General features: G+C 30.0%; 1 protein-coding gene across 5 annotated transcripts; it reads right to left on the bottom strand.

Moving 5' to 3' along the window:
• Nucleotides 1-688: 688 nt before the first annotated feature.
• On the bottom strand, nucleotides 689-14,820 carry LOC120085880 (probable leucine-rich repeat receptor-like serine/threonine-protein kinase At3g14840). 5 transcript variants are annotated; one of them, XM_039042134.1, is made up of 26 exons: nucleotides 14,690-14,820; nucleotides 14,340-14,451; nucleotides 13,213-13,345; nucleotides 11,375-11,449; nucleotides 11,210-11,281; nucleotides 10,969-11,040; nucleotides 10,226-10,297; nucleotides 7,283-7,354; nucleotides 7,107-7,178; nucleotides 6,930-7,001; nucleotides 6,774-6,845; nucleotides 6,597-6,665; nucleotides 6,406-6,516; nucleotides 4,868-4,939; nucleotides 4,079-4,144; nucleotides 3,926-3,985; nucleotides 3,792-3,827; nucleotides 3,644-3,684; nucleotides 3,132-3,493; nucleotides 2,805-2,997; nucleotides 2,484-2,633; nucleotides 2,274-2,392; nucleotides 1,978-2,188; nucleotides 1,657-1,894; nucleotides 1,385-1,535; nucleotides 689-1,232 (listed from the first exon to the last, which is right to left on the bottom strand). In XM_039042134.1, the coding sequence occupies exons 2-26, from the start codon at nucleotides 14,437-14,439 to the stop codon at nucleotides 879-881; spliced, it is 3,045 nt and encodes a 1,014-aa protein (XP_038898062.1). In that variant the 5' UTR covers nucleotides 14,440-14,451; nucleotides 14,690-14,820; the 3' UTR covers nucleotides 689-878. The 5 variants fall into 5 exon arrangements, with proteins under 5 accessions (XP_038898062.1, XP_038898061.1, XP_038898063.1 ...); XM_039042133.1 differs by lacking the exon at nucleotides 14,690-14,820 and having other exon boundaries at nucleotides 14,340-14,671; XM_039042135.1 differs by lacking the exon at nucleotides 14,690-14,820 and having other exon boundaries at nucleotides 6,457-6,516; nucleotides 14,340-14,671.
• Nucleotides 14,821-25,425: the final 10,605 nt, after the last annotated feature.

The following is a 25,425-nucleotide window of genomic DNA, read 5'->3' as shown; positions in this document are numbered from 1 at the left end:
GTTGTGATTACAACCTCAAGATATTGATAATAGTTAAACCAAACATAATTTTGGATTTGATATTTAAAACCACCCAACCCAACACAAGGGCCAAGATGTGTAAAACCCATCTCTCGGAGTTTTTGAAAAGGGAAATTAAGCTGTATCAAAATGATATATGGCCCCTAGTTGCCTATCTACAATAGTTAAGTTTGATATGCAATCTGCTTCCAATCTAATATGTATCTTCAGTTTGTTTATATTCTCTATTTCAATTGATTAATTTATTGCCACAAATACAATATATTTATGTGTATATAATAAATAAATTTACAATTAGTAGTTTTACGACTACGAGACCTTGTACATAATAAATTTTGTTTATGATTCGAACCAGAACTTTTAATACCCATATAATAATTATGATATTGTCTAATATTTTATATGGTAAGCGGATGATTTGATCCCTTAACTTTTAAATGCATGTGGTCCAAGGACTTAATTTGTAGCTGTTTATCTTAATTGTTGTTTGATAGTATATAACGATCTTATTTAAAATGAAATATATATTATTGGTATTATATTAAAGTCTTCAAAATATATATCATTCTCACTCTTCAGAATCTCTACTTTGCCAATGGATATCGGTGAAAATAAAGAAAATCCAAGATCTAAATCTGTTAGCACACAAAACTTAATGAAATTTTGATTGTCGAATTTGGTGTAATTAATAAGAAAAGAGTCATCTCAATAGAAATAAATAGTTTACATTATATTTGGAAGGAAGATATGTAAATTGTGCATATAATAGAAAATCAAAATCTAGAGATGATCACAACATATCATTTAAGGCTTTACAAGCAGTTGTAGAAGTAGTTTCAAGAGTCACAAAATCAAACTCATAATACATTTTTGCTCGTTGATGTTGAAGAATAATTGGCATTTGAGATGTCCATAGAGATAATCTCTTCTTGGTTCTGATTGTCAATTCGTTTCAAACTCTGTTCCAAAATGGTCCACATTGCACTCATCTTTGCTCTTGACTCCTTTGGATGTGAAGCCAACTCCTCCACAGCAACCTTGCCTTCCAACATTCCCACCACTAAAGACATGCTAGGCCTTTCTGTTGGAATAACATTGGTGCAATGCAGAGCAATATTTATCATGATCATTGCCTCTCTCTGGTTGAAATCGGACCCTAACCTTGGATCAACTAGCTCCATTAAACTCTCTTTTTCTTTTAATTCAAGTGCCTGAAACCATAGTAATTTGCATAAATGGTTATTTATTAACCAAAGTAGTAACAAGAATACCGGTAAGATTACAATCGACATAACCGGATAAAATGTAATTAAAAAAAAAAAAAAAAAAAACTAAATGCCCCTAAGAATGAAAGTTAAGTTACCCAATCAAGCAGATAAAAGCAGTCGTCCTTTGATCGATAAGTAGTATTGCTCCTTCCACTAACTATTTCCAAGGCCACAATGCCAAAACTGTAAACGTCTGCTTTATCAGTTAAGTAACCTCGCATTGCGTACTCTGGCGCAATATAACCACTGCAAAATCGAGATATTAGACATAACTAATTTGAGATTGTATTTATAGAAGAATTCAAAGATTCAAAAGCTAGCTGGATCAATTTTGGCAAAAAATAACAGTTTATTCAAAATTACTCACAAAGTTCCAGCAATTCGTGTGCTTATGTGGGTATTTCCTTCTTCGTCAAGCTTGGCAAGACCAAAATCTGAAATCTTGGGGTTGAGATTTTTATCTAACAATACATTAGTCGCTTTGATATCTCTGTGAACAATCTTCAATCTTGATTCCTCATGAAGATAAGCCAAGCCTTTGGCTACACCAATACAAATTTTCTGCCTTATTGGCCAGTCTAATATCAATCGACTTTCTTTCGGTCCTTCAATTCATAAAACGTTAATTAATTTGGTCAATACTCACAAAATTCGTTCATAATTTTTAAGCACATAATAAAAAACTTACCAAACATAGCCTGAGCAAGACTATTATTTTCCATGTATTCATATACTAGCAAAAGTTGTTTTTCTTCAGTACAACATCCATAAAGCTTAACTAGATGTGGGTGATTCAAAGCAGATATCAAGCCTATCTCATTCACAAACTCGTGGGTTCCTTGCTTTGACTTGGACGAAAGTTGTTTCACTGCAATTATAGTGCCATCCAAGAGAAAACCCTACATTCTCACAGAAGAACTTCACATCAGAACCATACAAATATCACAAGGAAGAGATTGATATTGTGTTGAATTGTGAAAACACCTTATAAACAGGACCAAAACCACCTTCTCCAATCTTATTAGAAACGTCAAAATTATTTGTGGCAGCTTTGATTTGTCTTAACGTGAATGAACCAGTTTGTAAATCTAGACCTTCGAGATCTGCATAAGAAGCGTGTGTAAATGAAAGAATAAAAAGTTTATAACACAATGCCCACAAGTTAACCAATGAAATTTACATCCATTAAATTACCTTGACTAAGTCTGCTTCTCCGTCCAAGGCAACCTTGCCACCATAGAATTCCAAGGATTGAAACAATATTAAAGGCAACTGCAGCCACAATTCCAAGTATTGCACCTACTGGTAAGAGTTTTCGAGCTTTTGATGGAGGCACAAAGTCGGCTTCAATTGAAGACAGATAATAATTACATAAATTTATAGTAAAATAAAATGATGAACAAGAGATGAACTAGCATCCAGTCATATGAAGCATGAGACTAGAAATACAAAATATATGATATTATCTCTTAAAACGTCTTAAGGTTGGAATGACTATGATAAGAATCAACCTACCGTACTCGATCGAAATGGCTGATATCAGAGGGCCATAGGCTCCACTCTCAAGGGAATATGTCCCCTTTCCAGCCCAGTAGAATCGAATCTCTATAGTATTATTAGTAATAGCAACTTGGAATGGTTTTATGATAGGTTTGAGCACACCTCCTGCAGCATTTACGATATTAAAATCCTCCAGCACTAGCTTCCCCTGCAATGTTAGATATGAATTAAGGGACTTTTGAGCTAGTAATGACAAAATTTTTATGCTTGAATATTGAAGAAGTAAATACATTTTGAGAGAAGATATGTCTACCAAGTGGATAACAAAAGGTCATAGTTTACCTGAACGTAAACATTAAAAATGCGTCTTCCAGAACGGCCAACAATTGTATCATTTGTATTTACAATTTCTGCAAAATGGAGGCTTATGTTGTAGTTTCCATTTACAAGACAATACGCATAATATGTAAGAGATACTGGGGAAACTCGAGCAGTCTCATATAGACCATTGGTACGATTATTCCTATGAGTATAGTCAGCTGGACACCTAGTATCATCCGAAAATAGACCAGTATTACTGAATCCCCAATTTGTTTTACTTGAGACAAACACTGCTGCCTTGCCTGAATCTTCATCTCCTTCAAACTTAGTAGCATTAATGATTAATTCTTTTCCACCGCAATTTATATGGAGACCATACAAATCTGCAAACAGTATCAACATATTTATTAATTTTACAAAATAACAATACAATTGCTCCTTTTGTGACATGATCTCTTGATTTGTTTTTTTTTTTTGCCACTTATGAAATTTTAAAAGAACAAAGAAATTGCGCAAATAGAATTTTGACTTACTGTCAGAACAAGATTTGTTGTCGAGACAAGAAACAAGTTTACTGATAATACAACAAGATGTCGGTTAGTTAATGCAGTGTCTATTTATTTAAGTGAAATAGCATCAAATCAATTACATGTTTACACCCAAGAAATATCTAAGACTTACGAATTATTTTTTGTTCTCGAGCTTGCAAACAAGTTCCTGCATGAGAAACGATCATATTCTTAAAAAGTATATCAATATAAATGACAATATGGTTAAAAAAAATAAAAAAATAAAAAAAATAATGGCACTCTTACGTATTTCCTGATTGACAGCTATAAGATAGTGGATGATCAAAATTATTGTAAGAGAGATCACTGTTGAAAGACGTATATGATAATTAAATTCAAGAACAATATAACATATGGAAGAAACTAATCCTAGGGTAAATTTTCTAAAAAGAAACTTACATGTTGTTTCCTTCCTCTAGCATCCAATTAGGCACTGGACCATTTAGTAAGTTTCCAGTTAAAAATCTAAACATGTAAATATTAGCACAAGTCAATATGATTGTCGACATTCCTGCACATTAGGGAGTGTTCTATATTATGATACTACTTCTCAACATAAACTATTTCATTAATACTGAGTTGGGGCTGCACTCTAGAGGGAGATTTTGACTGACACAATTAATCCTTTAAAATTTAAAAAGAAATTGTGCTTTAAATAATTAAAAAGAATATAGAAGACAAAAGGCCTTTTATTCCCAGTAAGCAGTGTTAGAATTCAATTTATTGCATAGCATTCCAACATTTTTCCATCAAGCCATGTGTTTCTATAATTTCAACTATTATTGTTAAACCAAATTAAGTTGTAAAAATATTGGTATGGAGAATTTTCCCTTCACTAGACAATTAGAACAACATATGAAATTAATTATAAATGTATGTATGTATGTATGTATAAAAATAAACAAGAAGCCAGCTTTGATTAACAAATAACAACTCTACTTGTTAATAATAAAAAATAAAAGATATTTACAATATATATATAAAGAACATTGAAGTGAATCACTTTTAATATTTCATATTAATCTGTAATCAGTAATCTATACTGTTACCCCATTAATTTATATTATTGGACATAAGTTTCCCGTAGGACTACAAGATAATTAATAATATGAATTTCATTAATCATTGGTAGAGATTGTCAAATTGAGTTGTTTAGCTTCCCACAAGATTATAATTAAAGTTTCTTACATGTTCTCTACTCTTCTAAGATACATAAAGTTGGAAGGAATGTGGCCACTTATTTGGTTAAAGCTGAGGTCTCTGCAAAATATTTGAATCAAATGGTAAGGTAATGTAATTTAACTTAATGAATGGTAGCATGCAACCAACAAAGTGTGTTTGCTACTATGAGAATTTGATAATTACTACAAATTTCAAAATGAAAATATAAGAGATTCTAGGCAACACAACAGTTTATCAACCACTTCTGTTAGAGTTTCTGTGTTGACCATTTTTGTTTAAGGGTTTTGTACCTTTTGTCTCTCAGGTTGTATTTGTAATAGCCGTTGACAGGAGGATGTTTCTTGTAATGCTTGTTGTAGATTTTTGTATAGGATGGTTGCCTTAGTTATTTTAATTTTTTTTATTAAATGTTTCGTTCCATTTGTTAGAATATCTCTTGTATTATATTTACCCATCATTAGGTCCTCTTTCGAAAAATAAGAGAAAACTAAATATTTCTCCGAAATATCGATGCCAAAAAATCATTAACCGTGAACTTTTTTTTTTTTTTTTTCGGAGAGATTCGTCCGAATGCCTGCAAGAAAAAAGTAAATAAACATCGGTGTGGTGTCTAATCACACATACTCTGACGTTCAAGCCGTTTTATGTTTCTAAATAATTAGACAAATAGAAAAATAGCAGGGATATTTTACATACCTTCAATTAATGGTCTTGATCATTTTTATATGGAAGTAAAATGTAACCGATGTTGAGGGTCATAATGCTCCTTTTTAATGCTTGAAACCGTCGAGTTAAATATTTGAGCGATTATTGTAACTAATGCATCAGTTAAATTCTCAACATCTTATTAAAGACTTGCCCGTTATGAATATGCGCGACTTTAGCCACAATCGCTCAACCAAGCTCGACTCTCCTAAGCTTTCTTTTAGACTTAGGCTTCTGTGAGCTCTTCTAAGCTTGAGCTCAACTCTCCTAAGCCTTCCTCTAGGGTTAGACTTCTCTAAGCTCAATCTCATACTCTCCTAAGCTCTCTTATAGGTTTAGGCTTCTTTGAGCTCTCTTAGGCACCTCTAAATTCAACCCATACTTTCTTAAACTCTCTTATAGGCTTAGGCTCCTTTGAACTCTCTTAGGTTCCTTTTAAGTTCGACTCATACTATTCTAAGCTCGCTTCTAGGCTTAGACTCCTCTGAGCTCTCTTAGGTTCCTTTAAGCTTACCTCACAAGTCCCATTGAGCTCTCTCTAAGCTCTCTTAGGCTCTCTCATGGATTCTCTTGAACTCTCTCCTAGGCTCCTCTGAGCTACACTAAGCTTACCTCTGTGTTCAGTTATTGTTTTAGGTTTTGTATTTTTTCTAAGTTGTTTGTATTGTTGTAACATTGTGCATAACAAGAACGATTGTGTGATAGATTACCTCTTTTTTAGTTTCTATCACGTATTGATGGGAAAAAAAAACTTGTACTTAATTAATATAGTATGCATGCATGATCGAAAAAGTATTCATATAGTTAAATTATAGGCCAATTACTGAAGTGATACTAACAAAGTTTTCAAGCGGGGGAACGTGGACATATAAATGAGGTTGTTGCTGTACATGAATGAACCAATTAAGGAGTCGGGAAACAACCCAGTGATATTGCAACTTCTTAATATTCTGCAATCAACCAAAAACAAAATTAATTGGTTCAGGTGCTATATTAATAACATGTTATTAAGAGATATAGAGACACTTACAGATATTCGATTTCGTTCAAATACTGAAGAGGTGGAAAATTTGAACTCCCCTTCAAGTCACTGATTCTTCTGCATGTGTATGAAAAGGAAAAAACAAAACTCAACTTTCTTTCATCCCCTATGTTTCTTTTTTCTTTATGAAATAAAAGAACCACGAAATCAAAAGTGCTTACGAACAGGTCGGTTAATTTGGTCAAACGAGCAATTTGAGAAGGAATAGGACCACTCAATCCACTTGCTAGAGCCTCTCTGTTGCAATAAAAAAAAAAAATACTTCGGTTATGCATAATAATGGTGAAATTTAAATAAGTGAGAAAGTATAGAATCTCTCACATGCTCACAACATTTGTCCAATTCTCAATGAAAGTTGGTATTTCTCCTTCAAAGTTATTGTCACTGATTTTACTGCATTAATGTTGCAATACAAACAAAAAAGAGAGAAAAATGTCAATACAGATAAGTATTGGAACTAATATGGACACTAATTAAAAACGTTTTAAATTTGCTCACATTGAGGTCAATGAGGTTAGCTTTCCTAGAGATGCCGGCAGCTTTCCAGTAAAGTTATTCGAGCCAAGATATCTTAATAATAATAATAATATGTTTGCAATTGGAACAGAGAAAAAGGAAAAACCAAGAAGATTCCAGATTAATTAAATTAAGAAGATAAAATTAAATGGCCTTACAATGTTTCCAGCTTCACCAAATTTTCAAGTGTTGTAGGTAAACTTCCTGATAGATGATTGACTTCTAAGTTCCTATGCATGCAAAATAACATTTTCCAAATTAATTCATGAGTATAATTAAATATTACAGCACATTGAAAATTAAATATTGTATTTTTTTTTCTTGGACAAAAATATATAAGAAATATATCTAAAAAACTAACAAAATTCAAGATATATGTTTGGTAACCAATTTGTTTTTTATTTTTTGTTTTTATTTTATTTTTTTTTTTAAAAAAAAAAAAAAAAAAGTTTGTTTGGTGACTAATTTCATTCAATGACACTTTTCACATCCTCCGAATCTATCTATATATATATATATATAATTTGTTTTTTATACTTTATTTTTTACTAGGGTTAACAATAAGTTTGGACATTTGTTCAGATTTTCTTTGTGGTATAGTGGTTATTAAAATATATAATAAGTAACAATTGTTTTTGTCTCCTGAGATTTTGGCTTCAAATCTTAGAAAATGCTATTATATGAAACTAAATGGAAAATAATTTTCAAAACATTTTCTTGTTATACATGTCAATTCCATATCAATTTTCATTTTATTTTTTTTAACAAGAATAATTTAAATATTTTTTCAAAACTATTTCAAAATTCAAAGTTTGGTTGAAAAATATAAAAAAATTTAATTGTTGTTACTACTACGGTCACTAATATTGTTGAAATGTTTGTTATTATTAAACTTTATTTGTGACATTTAGTGTGATTTTTGGGTTTTGTACTTTTAGTTTTTTGTAAGCAATAGTGATTTTTGAGTTATAGGAGTTATGTGAATTATGAGCATTTGATAACATTTATAGCTTTAAACCATTGACATTCCTATGGTTATGTTTGTAAACCTATATAAAGGCATGATTAGTTGAATAGAATATATATCTCATTTTTCATATTTGTCCTCTACGTTTTTTTTCTAACAAATATTATTATTACTATTATTATTATTATTATTATTATTATTTTAAAATTTAGAAAACCAAAACTCTGTGTGTTTTTTGTAGACACGATCTTAAGGAAGAGTGTATATTTTCTTAAAAAAATGCTAATAGTTTTTAAATATGTGATTTTCTTATCGGTCTAAAAATACATACAAACATAAGGATTATTACTCCAATTCTCATCTCTTTTATATAAAAATTATTTACAAATTATAAGTTTGTCGAATCATGTAATTAAAGTGTTCATTCACATGTTAGTAATTTGTCTTATCCTTAAGAAATAATTATTCATTACATGTTGTGAGTACCATAGAATAAACAAAATTGTCTTAAGTATACAATGTAAATTCATTAGGTTTAGATTAATTATTTTCATTATTGCATTCCAAATGAACCTATTTTCTAACATTTTGACTATATGTTTATGTTTATTAATTTTCTTCATTTTATTTGTGATGAATCTATGCGTATAAAATATTGATAATGTTTTTATTTATATGGATCTAAAAAAACACATAAATTAAAAATAAAGATATAATTTTATAAGTATGTATTTCAGATGAAAAGTTATTGTAAGAATAGTTTAATTCTATTTTTATAAAAAATAAAATAAAATAAAACTAAATAAGTCATCAAACTTAATTTATTATTTTTTTAAAAAATGATTAACATATTTTTATTTCAATTTTAACAAACAGACAACAAAAAAATAATTACCAAGCATGTTTTTTGTTTTTTTTTAAAATAAAAAACCAAAATGGTAATCAATACATGTATGGTTTTTATTTTTTTCAAAACAGAAAACCTAAAATAGCTCGTCAAAAATCTAAAATATAACTTTTTAAAACAAAAAAAATGAAATGGTTACTAAATGGGGTTTGAATGATCCATTTTTTCTTTCATATGCTAGCAAACATTGAAAATTAAAGTGAAACTATTTCTTGCAACGAGAAGATATGTGAAGAAAAAAAATCCGAAAACTTAAAAAATTGGTTGATAGATATTTTCGCACAACTAGAAGGTGCAAAAATAAATAAATCGAAAGCTTAAAAAATTAGTTGGAAAAAAAATCCTGCAAAGAGAAGGTGCAAATTTTTTTTCAAAAGCTTAAAAAATTGTTGATATAAATATTCTCACAATCTTCTCCCAAAGAGAAGGTGGGAAATGTTTTACAAGCTTAAGAAAAATCAATTTTTTAGCCATTGTAAAAACTCGCCTAATTTTATTTAGAAACCAAATGCGATAATTTTGAATTTGTGTAAGTTTTCTTGCATTTTCTCGTAGCGAGAAGCTGTGCGAAAAATTCCACAAATTTTTTAATTTGTGTAAATTATTATTATTATTATTATTATTTTATTTTTATTTTTTTTTTGCACTTTCTTACTAAAATTTTTTGTGCACGAGAAAAAGTGAAAAAGGATACAGAGACGAATTTGAATTTATATTTTTTTGATCTTAGTGGAATGGATAGGTTAATCAAATAATGGAGAAAATTCAATCACGTAAACAATTGAGGATAGAATTTTTTTGCACAAGAATTAGATGTGAGAAAAAAATTCCAACTTATTGAAAATAAAGTGTTGTAATTTTCTTGTAATGAGAAAATGCAAGAAAAAAAATCCAAAATGTTAGATAAAATGTTGTTCACATCAAGAAAGTGTAAGGAAAAAAGCTACTATACCAATAAAAGTATAGTTCAATTGGCATAGAGCTTGTACTATCAACATTAAGATTAAAAGTTTAATTGAAAATTTAAAAAAAAAAATTGTTAAAATTGAAAATAAGTTCGAAAACTCGAAACAACAAAATAGTAAAAAAAAAAATGGAGAAGAAAAAGAGAGATGAAGGTGAAATGAAAAAAATGGAGTTTACTAAATGGGTTTAATCAAAATAGATAACACAATATTAATTAAGAGGAAAAGAAACTAAAACAAAGATAAAATCAAATGGTCTTACAATGTTGTCAGGTTCACCAAATCTCCAAGTGTCGCAGGTAAGCTTCCTTGTAGCTTATTTTGTTGCAAGTATCTACGCGTATAAATAAATATTTACCAAACTTAATTTAATTTATTTCAAAAACCTTATTCAAAATTAAAAAATAAGGGAACTTTCTATTAAGTTTCTAGGTTTTAAAATGTTACACATTTTGACATTAAATTTTGAGTTTTGTTTCAATTTAGTCTCTAAATTTCAAAATGTTATAATTTTATCTTTGAGATTTGTATTTTGTTTCAATCTGGTCTCTAAGCTTCAAGATTTTATATTTTTAATTTCAATTTTTTTATTAAATACTCACTTTCAATCATTGATGTCAATTTATGTTAATTAATTAAAAATATTTGTGAAGTTAAATTTTAATTTCGATTTTAAAACTAATAAAAAAATAGTGAAACTTAATTAATTAATTATTTTAATCATTTCTAATTTATTAACATAAATCAACACTAAAGATAAAAAAATTAGTATTTAGTGAATAATCGAAGTTATTAAGAGAGTAAAATTTGAAACATATGGACCAAATTAAAACAAAACTCAAATGTCAAGCGTAAAATGGTAACATTTTGAAATCTAAGAACTAAATTGAAACCAAACTCAAAACTTGAAAACTAAATGTTTAATATTTCGATACCTAGAAATTAAATAAAAATTAGACCCAAAACCTAGAGACGAAAAATCAACCTCCATATCGGAAAACTTACAATATTTCAAGAGTGGTGATGTTTCCAATCTGTTTTGGAATGAGACCTGTCAACTGATTTCCATTCAGGTAGCTACGATATTAGAATAAAACAAAAAATCAATATAAGGTAAAATAAGGTGATAATATTTAATCTAATGACATTCCTCTATTTTACTCGGAGGCTTTTGGTCATTTCTTCTCCAAATTACGAATTTACACAGGGTAGATTCCTATTTATATGGCAGAAAGTGAGAGATTACAGAGAGACAAGCTTGGTGGAGTTGCCCCATTCCGGAGGGATTTCGCCGCTTAAATTGTTATCAGAGAGATCACTGAATTAGAAGAAAAAGGAAAAGAAGTAAAAATGGAGGGTGATGAGACAGACAAAATAAAAAATCCATTGAAGATTGAAAGAGAAAACTGACAGGTACTGAAGGTAGGGCAGTCTAGACATCAACTGAGATGGAAGCATCCCTTCCAAACCCTCCGATGACAGATATCTACATTTCCCAAATAAATATTTCAGAACCTGCAGTTGGGGACTTTCTTGTTTCTTTGTTTTCTATTTTTTTTTTTTTTTAACAACTAAAAATAGGAATGAATGAATTTGGTAATCATTTCTATTTCTTATTTACAAAAATTGTTTTTTTCCTTATTATTTAAATATAATTTAGATGTATGATATTAAAAAAAAAAGGAGAATTTTCAAAAATTAGAAAAATAAGAGAAACTATTTAAACAAAATAGCTAAACTTAATCATTTTACACTTCTATCAATTTCTATCATGGATAGACTTTTATCAGCCTCTATCAATAATAGATTTCTATCCGTTTTTATCATTTCTATCCGTTTTTATCATTGATGCTGATAGAAGTTTATCAGTATCTATCAGTATTTTTTTGCTATTTCTGTAAATGATTTGACATTTTTTCTATCTATGAAAATATATCATACAAAAATACATTAAATGCATCAAAAATGTATTAAAAAAAAAAAAGTTATCCAAATCTTATATTATCTCATACAGAATAAAGTCTTGATGCAAAATTAACATCAATATTGCCTAAATTTGATATGTAATAAGGGTGTTCAAATAACACGACAACCAGAATAATTTGGACTACCCAACCTAAAATGTAAGAGTTGGGTTATGTTAGTTTTATTCTTGGGTTGTGTTGGGTTAAAATTATTCTAATTTTGTTGGGTTGGGTTGGATCGTGAGTTGATTAAAAAAAATTTGGGTTGACCCAACTCAAGCTGAAATTTCATTTTGTTTAAAGTTTGATTGTTTTGTATTGATTAATTTGTGAATTTTTAATATTTTTCTTTTAAAATTATTATGCTATTTGTCTCTGTTTAAAGTTTGCAATAAATATCATATATATTTAGTATTTAGAATTTGAATTTTATGAGATTTTAGTTATTAGTCATGTGTTGTATATAAATTTACATATTTTTAATTATAAAGAAAAATAAGTTATAATTCGACAACCTAATCCAATCCAATCCAAATTTTAAGGGTTGGATTAGGTTGGGGTTAGAGATTTTATTCGGGTCATTTGGGTTACCAACTCAATCAATCCGAATTTTCGGATTGGTCCAAAAATACCTTCAACCTAACTCAATCCAACCTAAAATAAGGATGATACTCTATATTAATGATGCATTGATAATTAATTTATTTCTTTCTAGTTTTGCTAGACTTGCAATTAACAATGATACTCTATTTGCAATGCTACATTTTTTTTTTTTTCATTCTTGTAAGTGCACTAAATTAAATCTAATGTGTAATTTGATGAACCCTAACCACCTCAAGTAAACATCAACTTATTAGCAAAAAAAAAAAAAAAAAAGATATGAATGTATGTATATGGTACTTTGTCAGAAGTGAGACATACCCTATTAGTTTGTCATTGCGATATGTATAATACCTTATGCAAATGATGTATCAATAATGAAATTTATTAAGTATATTAGTGATATGTATCAATATCTTAGTAACGTGTAGATTTCAAAAATCTTAAAATTTTGGTTGCACGTTTTTTAAGACTATTTCATACTTTTCATTGTTATTGGGTTGGACTTTTTTTTTTTTTTTTTCCCTTAATTTGTTCAAGTGTGCACCTCTAAATTTAAATCGAATGTATAAGTTGATGAATTCGACAACTTCAAATGAAAATTGACTCACTAGTGAAAAGAATATATATGTATGTATGTGTATATATGTTGGTCCTATGTCGAGAGAAGTGAGAGATAACATACATATAGGTAATGTGGCAGATAGTATTGTTTTCATATGTGCAATCACAACTGACCCTCGCAGACTGGCATAAATCTCTATAAGTACTCCAATTTCTCTTTCCGATTGTTGCTAGCACATGCTTTATATATTCCTCTGTGTAATCTCAAGTTAGTACTTAATGACATAATAAAAATATATCATTTTGGTAAAAGAGAAACAGGTAAAAAAACATTAGGTGCAATATGTCATTTAGTTAAGTTTACTTATTTTTAAGATAAATTTGAATACAATCACATTTAAAATAAATTATTAGGTCTAGACAAGATTTCATTCAGTATTTTTTTTAAAAAAAAAAAAAAATTAAGTTTGTATCCTCACAATTTTTTGAGTAAGTTGTTCTTATTTTTTAAATACTGCTAAAGGTATTAATGCAAGAAAAACTTAGATAAAAGTAGGTACTAAATTATAAGTTTAATTTTTGAAAAAATTAAAATAAAATAGTCATCAAGTAGAGAGTGAATTATTTGTTTTTTTTTTTTCCTAAAAAAAATAAGCTTATAAGCAAAGCACTACTTCCTTATATGAGTTTCATTGTTTTGTTATCTAATTTTTATAGATGTTTCCAAAATCTAAGTCAAATTTTGAAATTTAAAGATTTAGTTTAAAAGAGAGAGATTTTGGCCAATAATTGAGAAGTCAAGAGAATGTTTGAAAGCAATTTTGAAAATTATTTAATTAAATCACTTTTGTTATTTTGAAAATATTTTTGACCCCTCAAACATGACATGGAATCATTCAAAATCAATTTTGATTGACGGTAAAGTGTGTCTTAAATGATAAAGCCAAAAATGAAATTGATTTTAAATAATTAAATACATGCTTCATTTTTTTATATATATATTTTTTAAAAAAGGAATAAATATGTTCAGACAAAAGTGCTTTTGAACATGAAAAAAAATCAGTTTAACCATATAAAAATTATTCTCATGCTCTTATAAGTGTTTCTTTACCACCATTTTGTAAATAAATTAGGAGAAAACATGTAAAATTAATTAAAAAAAAAATAATGAAATTGCTAGGAATTAAATGTCCTATATTACAAGAAAAAGTAACTAATCAATACTTAAGTAAACATAAACATGCTCACCCTCATCAGTATCCAACAGGGGAGATCCAAAAGCAAGGCTTAGAACCAAAGAAACAACAAGGGAAGCAACAATGATTGTATTTCTTCTACCTTCCAACATCTTCAATGTCACCTGTTTCAACATATATACATCATTTTATATGGATTTAATTAATTCAACTTTAATTTAGTTGTTTTTTATCCCATAATTTTTAGATTTCTTTTTATCTTCATCTTTATTGAACATTTTATAAATTCTCAAATTTTCATTGAAAAAAGAGGGAAAAATAGAAGTAAGAGTTACAAATGTAAAAACAAAGATATGAAAATTCAAAAATAAAAAGATATAATAATAACAATAACAATAATACTTGAGCATGCTTTGAGTTTCTTCAAAAGAAAAAAAAAAAAAAATAAAATGTTGTGGCAGCTCCTAAGATTATGGTGGGAGAATTTTATTATTTCTTCCCATGGTTAAGGACTCTTTAAAGGTGCACTTGCTCACCTTTCATCCTTTAACATGAAAGGCATGCACTAAGATGAATATTATGAGATTGTGACAAAAGGATGAAAATTTCCTTTTTCTTTTTCTTTTTCTTTTCTAAAAGCTAGTTGTCTAAAAAAAGTGAGGATGAGAATTTGGGATGAAAAGAGATAACTTTATATACTTTATGTCAAATTTAAATATAATATTCAGAGGTATAACAATTAAAATCCTACCTAATAATTATATCAATTTAAACCCTAAACTTTTATAACTATATCGATTTACATATTCTTCTGGATTTTGTTTGACCAATATTGAGTGAAACTTATAATTTGAATTAATTAAACTCTTAAATATTCATTACTCAATCAATTTATGACATTCATAATAATTACCTTTGAAGATCCATGCATTAATTCTCAAACTTTTTCAAAAATAGATTTTACAAAATACACGATTAAAGTAAATACATTGACGGTTTTCAAAAAAAAAATTATAGATTAAGAGTTTAATTGATTTATTTACAAACTTTGAGGGGTTCAATTAATATCAGTTATAAGTCTCACACAAATTTTTTTAAATTGAAGTAATGAAGGGTATAAATTGATATACTTACAAAAGTTCAGGATTTAATTAGATACAACTATTAGTTCATGATTTAAGTTGTTACGATTCCTAAAGTTCAAGGAAAATTCTCTATGGAGCAAATTACAGCATTGTTGGGATTTATGCCCTTAAGCATTGCACTTTATTAGTTGATTAATTTAATAATTAATATGTAATATTGAATTCCATTAACCGGAAAAAAAATCCAAGGTTATTACATGAAGTCTTGAATATGTATGTAGTTGACATACGAGTGAATTATGTTCAAGAAATAATCTAAAGGTCTATAATATATGGATAAAGTTTGGCACCTTATCTTGGTAACATTTTGGATTCAGTCCACTTTGTAATAGTTACAAATGGTTTGATCCAAACCTTTCATATGGGAACATGTGAATGAAGGTATCCTATATAAAGTGTTTGTATTAGACTAAATCGCAAAATATTTACTCTCTCTTTGTTAATCTGTTAATTGATGAGATTAATATTTCATAGGATGATCATGTGCGACTCAATCTTAATCCTGAGTGATTTATGAACTTTTGTCATCAATCATTTGATTTACATGAGTGAGAGTGGTCCAAGTTGCTGACTTAATAAGCCTACCATTTTGGGAGCATAACTAAATGGGGAGCTAGGAACATAACTTCACAAGATAGAATTCACTCTTTTCTACATAAGGTAAGTATAACTAGTTCCCTTAAGTGCTGATATTGAGTCTTGAACAATGAGCTCCACTCTCTCATTGGCCCGATAGACTTAGTTTATGGTTGGACAATAAACAAATTGTTGATTAGAGAGATCAGTGATACTTAAAGGAAAAGAGGTAATTATGTGGGTGAAAGGACATTTTAATCCAACTGTAATTATGAACAACTCGTGAAGAATCAACTTATTTATATTGGTTATATCCATGGATACAACTTGTCCTATAGTGCATAAGAGTTCAACTATAGGTCTATGGTGGTTTGCCCTATGGTTAATGAATTAAGGTTAATTTAATTAAAGTTAACCTTGAATAACTTATAATTTGTAGGTGCATAAGTTCTCCTTACTAGCTCACCACGAACCAACAAGGATCAACTATGTTGAAAGAGAAATTTGAAAGGTTCAAATTTATGATGAAAAATATTAATTATATTGGATACAATTAATTACATGATTTGTTATAGACTTTGTTTGAATGAGATTCAAATTATAACTTGTAATATGGAGATTAATTTATTTTGAATATGATTCAAATAATTAATTATTTATTTACATGAAATTCATATAAATAAATAAATTATTTAATTTGTGTAAGCTTTGGATTAAATAGATAACGGGAGAATTAATTTATTTGAATATGATTCAAATAATTAATTATTTGGATGAAATATATATAATTAAGTTGTTTAATTTAAATAAGATTTGAATTAAATAAATTGAATAATTAATTAATTAATTTTAACTGAATTCAAATAATTAATTGTTTAATTTGGATGAGATTCAAAATAAAGATTCTGGAATAGATAAATATATAAATATGATTAAACATTTTAAACGATTTATATGAGATATTATTTAGACAGATATTTATTTAGATATTATTAAATATCTAAATTATAAATCTTGCAAAGGTTATCAATTATGAGTAACTAGTTCTATAAATAGGGCCATTGCGAGCCTTCAACACTCTTTACAAGAATAATGTCTATGATTACTCTAAAACATCACTTTAATCTTTTTCCCAATTTTCTTAGAAAAGTTCTAAGAAAATTCTTCTTCCCATTCTCACTATTCTTTCAAGATCTGGTTCCCGCAAGTCGAATCATTGCCAGAGTCATAGTAAGAGAAGATCTCGCGGAAAAGGAAGACTATCACGAGAAGACTACTAGTCCTAGGAGAAGATTTTGCTACATTTGTGGATAGATAAATGTATGATGCTTAACCTTTTCTTATAGTTTTTGTATTTTTAATTCTTAAAGAAATCGAAAAATGCGATCACACGCTTTCATCAAGATTCCATCCCCTTCAGGATATAAATTGATATTTTTCATTAATAAAAGAAATGGAAATGAATATAATATTAATAATAAGCATTTTTACTTATTTACAAGTGAAAAATGTTTATTTATTTTTTTAACCTTTTTTTTTTAAAAAAAACGGTTTGTTTTTCTATAATTTCTTTTTTTTTTTTTTGGTTAGAAATATCTCTTGGACATTTTCATTTTTTCAATTTTTTCGTTGACATTTACTTAAATTTAGATTTCAATATTTTCGTCAAAATGTTTAAGAGAGTAATTTTTATTCTACAAAAATATTATAGCTCAATAACATAGTAAAATTATGCCATTTTAGAAAAGGAAAATAAGATGACAAAAACATTGTGTTCATATATTAATGTGCCATTTGATTTATTACAAAAAAAAGTAGGATAAATTTCTTCTTCTTTGCTTTTTCAGATTAATTTACTTATTTTACATATCAAATTAGACTTAGAACACATTTAAATCGAATGGTTATGCTTTGTTTAACTATTCTTTGATAACGTTTTTGTTATTGATAAGATTTTTCATTTCTAATCAAAACATTTGAATTTTAAATCAAGTTTTTTACCAACGATTTTTTTCTTCAAATTTTAGATAGAATTTTTATAACTTTTTTAAAAGGTAGGTAATAATTAAATCAAGAAAACAATAACTAGATAAAAGTCATGTTGAGAAAAATAAAATAAAAACAAAATGATTCTCAAAAGAGACTAACCCATTAGATTTTAACTTTTAGTTGTTAAAATAAAAGGGAATTTATAATGGATGGCAATTTAGAAATATAATATTGCAAGCATGTCAACCATATTTTATATTTTGCACATATAACGTTATTTTTAAAATTCAAATTTCAATTTATTTCTATTCCTAAATTGCCAAATTATTCCACAACCTTAGATCTCGTCCCACATATCCATTCATTCCTTATTCCTTTCATTCTCTAACCCGTAGACCCATCCCACCATAAAATCCTTTTACAACATTTTTTTTTTAAAAAAAAAATCTTTCGATTTAGTCTAAATTAGTGATCTGTTAGGTTTTTGTTTTTTTAAAAATTTATTTTGGATAATATGTATCAATGGAATATTTTGTATATCATTTAATTGACACACTTTTATAGCAATATGATGGCTTTAATTAGAGTTTTAATAGCATCTAATTTTGAGAATAATATATTGTTAGCTTAAGTGTAGAAAATAACAAGGTATTTAAGTGAGTTTTATTGAGTTTTTTGTGAAATTAAAGGTCCAATGGCATTCTGGTAATTATGGATAAATGATAATTTTGTAATTATATCCATCTTCTCCAAAATTAGGGTGAAAAATTGTAACTCTTTGGGGATGTAGAGACGCAGCCGTCTGTGAGAAGAAAACCGAACAAAAGCAGCGGCCGATTGGTGAACAGAGACAAGCATCTAATTTTCTTATAAAAGGCTTGAAGAGTCGCGCCAGCTAGAACATGAGGCTGAAGGGAGAGGCAACCGTGGCATGAGCATGGGTGACATGTAGGAGTTCGGTCCGATCTGGCCGGTCACCTCGGTTCCGGTGGGTTCTGGTTTAGCGTGGGTTCGCCGATCTGAGCAAGTGTTGGTTTCGGTTCGACACGTGAATTGCTGCGGGTCTGTGTGTGGTCGTTCATCGATCAGAGGTGGGTAGTGTTCTTGTTTTTGGTTGTTTTTCAGCGGGTTGTTCTTGGTGTCAAAGGCGACGTTGTGTGTGGATCTCTTGGTATCAGTGGATATTAAAATTACAGAGTGGTGATTATTATTGATTATCTGTAATTGTAAATTCCTTATTGCTCATAATAAAATTAATTCAAACTGGTTCTCAAAGTGGATGTAGACCAAACTGGTCGAACCACTATATATCTTGGTATTCATTCTTTACTGCTTTTGATTTATTCTACTGATTGTTTGCATTATGTTTGGCCATCTAAGTTAGGTTTAAAACCTCTCACAAGTGGTAATGTGCTAGCATATTCTTTGTTCAGGATATTTTTTGTTGGTTCGAAGTTGTTAAATTTGATGGGAGAGGTGATTTCGGTTTATGGAGGAAAAAGATTAGGGCTATTCTGGTACAACAAAAGGTAGCCAAAATCTTAGATGAAAATGACCTTCCACCAACAATTACAGAAGTCGAAAAAAGGATAGGGAGGAGATGGCCTATTCGACGATAATTTTGTATCTGTCAGATGGAGTGCTTAGGCTAGTAGACAAGGTCACTACTATAGCGGAGTTATGGAAGAAATTAGAAAGTCTTTATTTGACTAAGTCCTTGCCAAATAAATTATATCTAAAAGAGAAATTCTTCGGATATAAGATGGACTCTAATAAAGGCTTAGAAGAAAACCTAGATGAATTTTAGAAGATTATAGTTGATCTCAATAACATCGGTGAGAAGATGTCGGATGAAAATCAAGTAGTTATTCTTCTGAATTCTTTGCCTGAATCATATCGAGAAGTTAAAACAACTATTAAATATGGATGGAATTCATTGTCCATGGATATAGTGTTGGATGCCTTGAGAACGAGAAACCTCGAGATTAAAAAGGAACGCAAGGATGGAGAGTTACTCATGGCCAGAGGTAGAAGTGAGAAAAAGAACGAAAAAGGAAAATAGTCGAGATCCAGGTCAAAATCAAATGGAAAAACCAAAAATTGTTTCCTATGTCATAAAGAATGACACTTTAGGAAAATTTGCCCTTTGAATAAGAGCAAGGAAGCATCAAGTAGCAAGCATGCAGGGGATTTTAGTGCAGCAAATGTCACTGATGGGTATGATTCAACAGAGGTCTTGATGGTGTCCAACAAGGACATTCAGAATGCTTGGATCATGGATTCAGGGTGCACGTTTCACATGACTCCTAATCAGGATTTCTTGATTGACATTCAGGAAAATGATGGGGGATCAGTTTTGCTTGGTGATAATGGTGCTTGTGATGTAAAAGGAATTGGGTCAGTTCGAATTGCAACATATGATGAAATGAGCAGAATTCTTACAAATGTAAGGTATGTTCCAGAACTCAAACGAAAGCTAATTTCTCTAGGAGAATTAAATAGAGCGGGTTATTCCTATAAATCTGAGAATGGAGTTCTGAAGATTATCAAGGGTTTTTTGGTTAAACTGAAGGGGACCTTGAGGAATGACCTTTATGTGTTGGAGGGTACTGCAGTTTTAGGTAATGCTGCTGTTGCATCTAGGAAAGAAACAGATAAGTCTATGTTATGCCATAACAGACTAGCTCATATGGGTGAAAGAGCTCTTCAAGCTCTTTCACAACAAGGTTTGCTTGGAGGAGTTAAAGACATTGAACTCCCATTTTGTGAACATTGCATAATGGAAAAGTCTACCAGAGTGAAATTTGGGAAAGGGAAGCATTCTATCAAAGAAATTTTGGATTATGTTCATTCAGATTTGTGGGGTCCTATAAAGGTACCTTCTATGGGAGGTTCGAGATACTTTATGTCAATCATTGATTATTTTTCAAGGAAGGTGTGGATATATCTACTGAAACAGAAGGATGAAGCTTTTGGGAAATTTCTTGAATGGAAAAAGCAGGTTAAGAACCAAATAGGCAAGAAGGTAAAGTATCTGAGTACAGACAATGGTTTAGAATTTGTGAATAATTTTGATAAATTTTGCAAATCTGAGGGAGTTACAAGGCATTTCATTGTTACGTACACTCCACAGTAGAATGGTTTAGCTGAGAGGTTCAACAGAACAATTATGGAGTGTACAAGATGTCTCTTGACAAATGCTTCATTACCCTTGAAGTTTTGGGAGGAAGCTGCCCAAGCAGCCTGTTATCTCATAAATAGGACAGGAAAAGCTCCTCAAGAGATATGGACAGGAAAAGCTCCAAGCTTGGATCATCTCGAAGTGTTTGGATGTTCAGCTTATGCTCATGTTAAGGAAGGGAAGCTGAATAAGAGGGCACTGAAATGTATGTTTATTGGTTATCCTCAGGGTGTTAAAGGATATAACCTTTGGTGCTTGGAATAGGGCAGAAATAAATATACTATCAGCAGAGATGTGACCTTTAATAAACAGAGATGTCATTTCATGTCAAAGAGCAACAGAAATAGCAAACAGTTGATCAGGTTGAGGCAGAGGTCAGAATTGATTTTAAAGAATGACCATCAGTTAGTTCAGGCGAATCTAGTTATCAGTCATCCAGTTCTGATGGTAGATAGCCTTAACTACAGAGGACTTTAATTGATGAAGAAGCTTTCGGTGAAGAAAGCTCAAGTAGTAGTGACCTACAGAAATATCAACTTACACGTGACAGGGCTCAGCGGGTGAGTCAGGCTCCTACGAGGTATGGTTATGCTAATTTAGTTGTTTATGCTCTTATTTGTGCAGCTGGCAGTATTGAAGTAGAGCCTCTTACTTTTAATGAGGCTATTGTATCTGATTCGAAGGAAAAATGAAAATATGCTATGGAAGAAGAGTTGTTCTCATTGCAAAAGAATCAGACATGGTCATTGGTTCCAAAGCCTCCTAATCAGAAACTCATTCAGTCAAAGTGGATTTATAAAATCAAGCCAGGTACAGGAGGTGACAGCAAGCCTAGGTATAAGGCTAGACTAGTAGCCAAGGGCTACACTCAAAAGGAGAGAGTTGACTTTCATGAGATTTTCTCTCTGGTAGTGAGGTATTCGTGCATTCGTTTAATTTTATCTATTGTTGTTCACTTTGATATGTTTATTAAACAGATGGATGTCACCACAGCTTTCGTTCATGGAGAATTGGAGGAAGTGATCTACATGCTACAACCTAAGGGCTATGAGGTGAAAAGAAAGGAAGACATGGTTTGTCGTCTTCACAAGTTCATCTATCGACTGAAGCAATCGTCGAGACAGTGGTATATCAGGTTTGACACCTTTATTCTGAAGCAGGGGTTTCACAAGAGCTCATATGATGCTTGCATGTACTGGAAACTATCTCAGAAAGGTACATAGATTTATCTACTTCTGTATGTAGATGATATGATCTTGGTGTCTAAAGATTATTTTGAAATCTGTGATCTCAAGAAATGGTTGAGTAGTGAATTTTAGATGAAAGATTTAGGTGAACTAAAAAGAATCCTAGGCATGGATGTAAAAAGAAACAGGAAAAAAGGTTTGTTAACCATTTCGCAGGAGACTTATGTGCATAAACTGCTTGAGAAGTATAATATGTCTGGTTGTAAGGCAGTTTTGATACCCTTAGCATCTCATTTTAGGCTTTCTTTGTCTCAGTGCCCTGTTACTGAACAAGAAAGGTTTGAGATGACTAATATTCCCTATTGTAATGCTGTTGGAATTATTATGTATTTTATGATTTGTACTAGGCCTGACTTGGGATATGCTATAAGTATGATAAGTAGGTTTATGTCAAATCCTGGGAAGGAGCATTGGAATGCAATTAAATGGGTGCTTTGATATTTGAAAGGTAGTGCCAATGTATCATTGTGTTTTAGCAAGGATTGTGATAAATCAGCACTGTTGGAAGGCTTCATATATGCAGATTACGCTGAAGAAGGTCTTTATCAGGTCACATTTTTCGTTTGTTTGGTAACGTGGTCAGTTGGAAGGTTGCTCTACAGTTAGTTGTTGCTTTGTTTACTACTGAGTCAAAGTATATTTCAGTGGGTGAAGCTGTGAAAGAGGCAATGTAGTTCAAAAGGATAGTTGGTGAGTTGTTGTCGCAGGAGTTCATTCTTATCGTCCGTTGTGATAGCCAAAGTGCTATTCATCTTACGAAGAATCCATCTCATCACGAATGATTTAAGCATACCGATGTCAAATTTCATTTTATTAGAGAAGTTATGGCCCAGAAAGATGTTGAACTGGTCGCGGTTCATACAGTTGAGAATTTGTCAGATATGTTAACCAAGGTTCTTCCAGTCCATAGGTTTAAATACCTATTAGATGGGCTGAATATTAAATCTAGATAATAAAAAGATTGAAAAATCAGCTTGACACTTAAATATTCTTGTTATGAAGGAGATTTGTAGAAAATAACAAGGTATTTACGTGGGTTTTGTTGGGTTTTTGGTGAAATTAAAGGCCCAATAACATTTGGTAATTATGGGCAAATGGCGGTTTTTTAATTATATCCATCTTCTCCAAAATTAGGGTGAAAAATCATGACTCTTTGGGGGATGTAGAAACGCAGTCGTCTGTGAAAAGAAAACCAAACAAAAGCAGCGGCTAACTGGTGAATAGAGAAAAGCAACCGGTTTTTTTGATAAAAGGCTTGAAGAGTCGCGTCGGCTAGAACGCGAAGCTAAAGGGAGAGGCAACCGCGGCGTGAGCGTGGGTGACAGGTAGGCTCAATTCTATCTGGGTGGTTACCTTGGTTCCAGTGGGTTCCGGTTCAGCGTGGATTCGCCAATCTGAGCAAGCATTGGTTCCAGTGGGTTTCGGTTCGGCGCGTGAGTTGTTGTGGGTCTGTGTGTGGTGGTTCACCGATCAGAGGTGGGTAGTGCTCTTGTTTTGGGCTGTTTTTCAACGAGTTATTCTCGGTGTCAGAGACGACGTTGTGTATGGTTCTCTCGGTATCAGTGGATATTAAAATTATAAATTGGTGATTATTGTTGATTATCTGTAATTGTAAATTCCTTATTGCTCATAATAAAATTAATTCAAGTTGGTTCTCAAAATGGATGTAGACCAAACTAGTCGAACCACTATATATCTTGGTGTTCGTTCTTTACTGCTTTCGATTTATTCTGCTGATTGTTTGCGTTCTGTTTGGCCATCTAAGATAAATTAAAAAAACACCCACATTAAGGTTCCAAGAGATACCTTAAATAAAGTTTTGAGTAAATAGTATATCAATAGTATATCACATATCAAACAACTCTTTTTTTTCTTTTCTTTTTTTTTTTTTCTTTTATGATGAAATCAAACAACCCTTATGTATAATAGATAGCAAACAACTTATAAGTATTTCAATAGTATATCAGTTGTATATTATAACATAACAAATAACTTTCAAGAATATCATTAGTAGGCAAGCAATATATCACATACCAATCAATTTTTAAGTATATGAACTTTATATCAACAATATACTAATACACATTAATTAACTTTCAAGACTGTCAATAGTATATCAACAATATATCATATACCAATCAACTTTCAATATTATCAGTAGTATATTAGTAGTATAAGAAATATCAAACAACTTTAAGCTCTATATTATATTATAATACATGAGTATATCAAATATCAATGATAGAGTATGTGAAGTAAGACATGAGTGTATCAACCATACATCTTACACTAATCAAGCCTCAAAACTATCAACAGTATATCTAAATTCAATCAATATTCAATCAGTAATTCATTTTGAAGTAAAACATGTGTGTTTTGTTCTATAAACATTATATTTCAAGTTTATCAGTAGTATACATATATAACATAACTGTATCAGACATCAATCAGTTAATACTTCAAGTAAGATCACATGAGTGTATTAGTAGTAAATCTAACAACAATCAAAATTATTCTAAGTGTATTAGAAGTATATCTAACAATAATTAACAATCATATAGTAACTTATTTTGAAGTAAAGCATGCATGTTTCGTTTTATAAGTAGATGTCTAAGTCTATTAGTAGTATATCAAATATAAGACATAAGTGAATAGATATCAATCAGTAAACTTGAAGTAATGCATTAGTGTATGAAGATTATATCTAATATCAATCAATATTCCAAGTCTATTATTAGTATATCTAATAACAATCATGCACTTTAACGATGAGAGACATTTTGAATATATCTTTATTTCATTTGGGATTATTTTGTTAATTTTTCTATTTTTACGAACTTAGAATTGTTGAGGTGCATGAGCTTAACTTTAATATTGTGTATTACTTTTATGTGCTTAATCATTTCACGTATAATATTGGTATATCAATAATATGTCAATATTCATTAAAAATAAAATTTCAAATATATTATGTATTGCTAGTATATCACTAAGATCTAT

Source organism: Benincasa hispida, chromosome 9, assembly GCF_009727055.1.
Source record: "Benincasa hispida cultivar B227 chromosome 9, ASM972705v1, whole genome shotgun sequence".
NCBI classification, from domain to species: domain Eukaryota; kingdom Viridiplantae; phylum Streptophyta; class Magnoliopsida; order Cucurbitales; family Cucurbitaceae; genus Benincasa; species Benincasa hispida.
The sequence above is the reverse complement of the archived record's forward strand: the minus strand, read 5'-3'. Positions and strand labels throughout refer to the sequence as shown.

Bases quoted from the DNA above. Each gene is read 5' to 3' on its own strand.
- LOC120085880 (XM_039042133.1), bottom strand. From the start codon at position 14,463: ATGTTGAAACAGGTGACATTGAAGATGTTGGAAGGTAGAAGAAATACA. The intron at 7,179-7,282 runs GTAAGGCCATTT...ATTATTATTAAG, and splicing joins TTGGTGAAGCTGGAAACATT to ATATCTTGGCTCGAATAACT. The intron at 6,666-6,773 runs GTTCGTAAGCAC...ATACACATGCAG, and splicing joins TTGACCAAATTAACCGACCT to AAGAATCAGTGACTTGAAGG.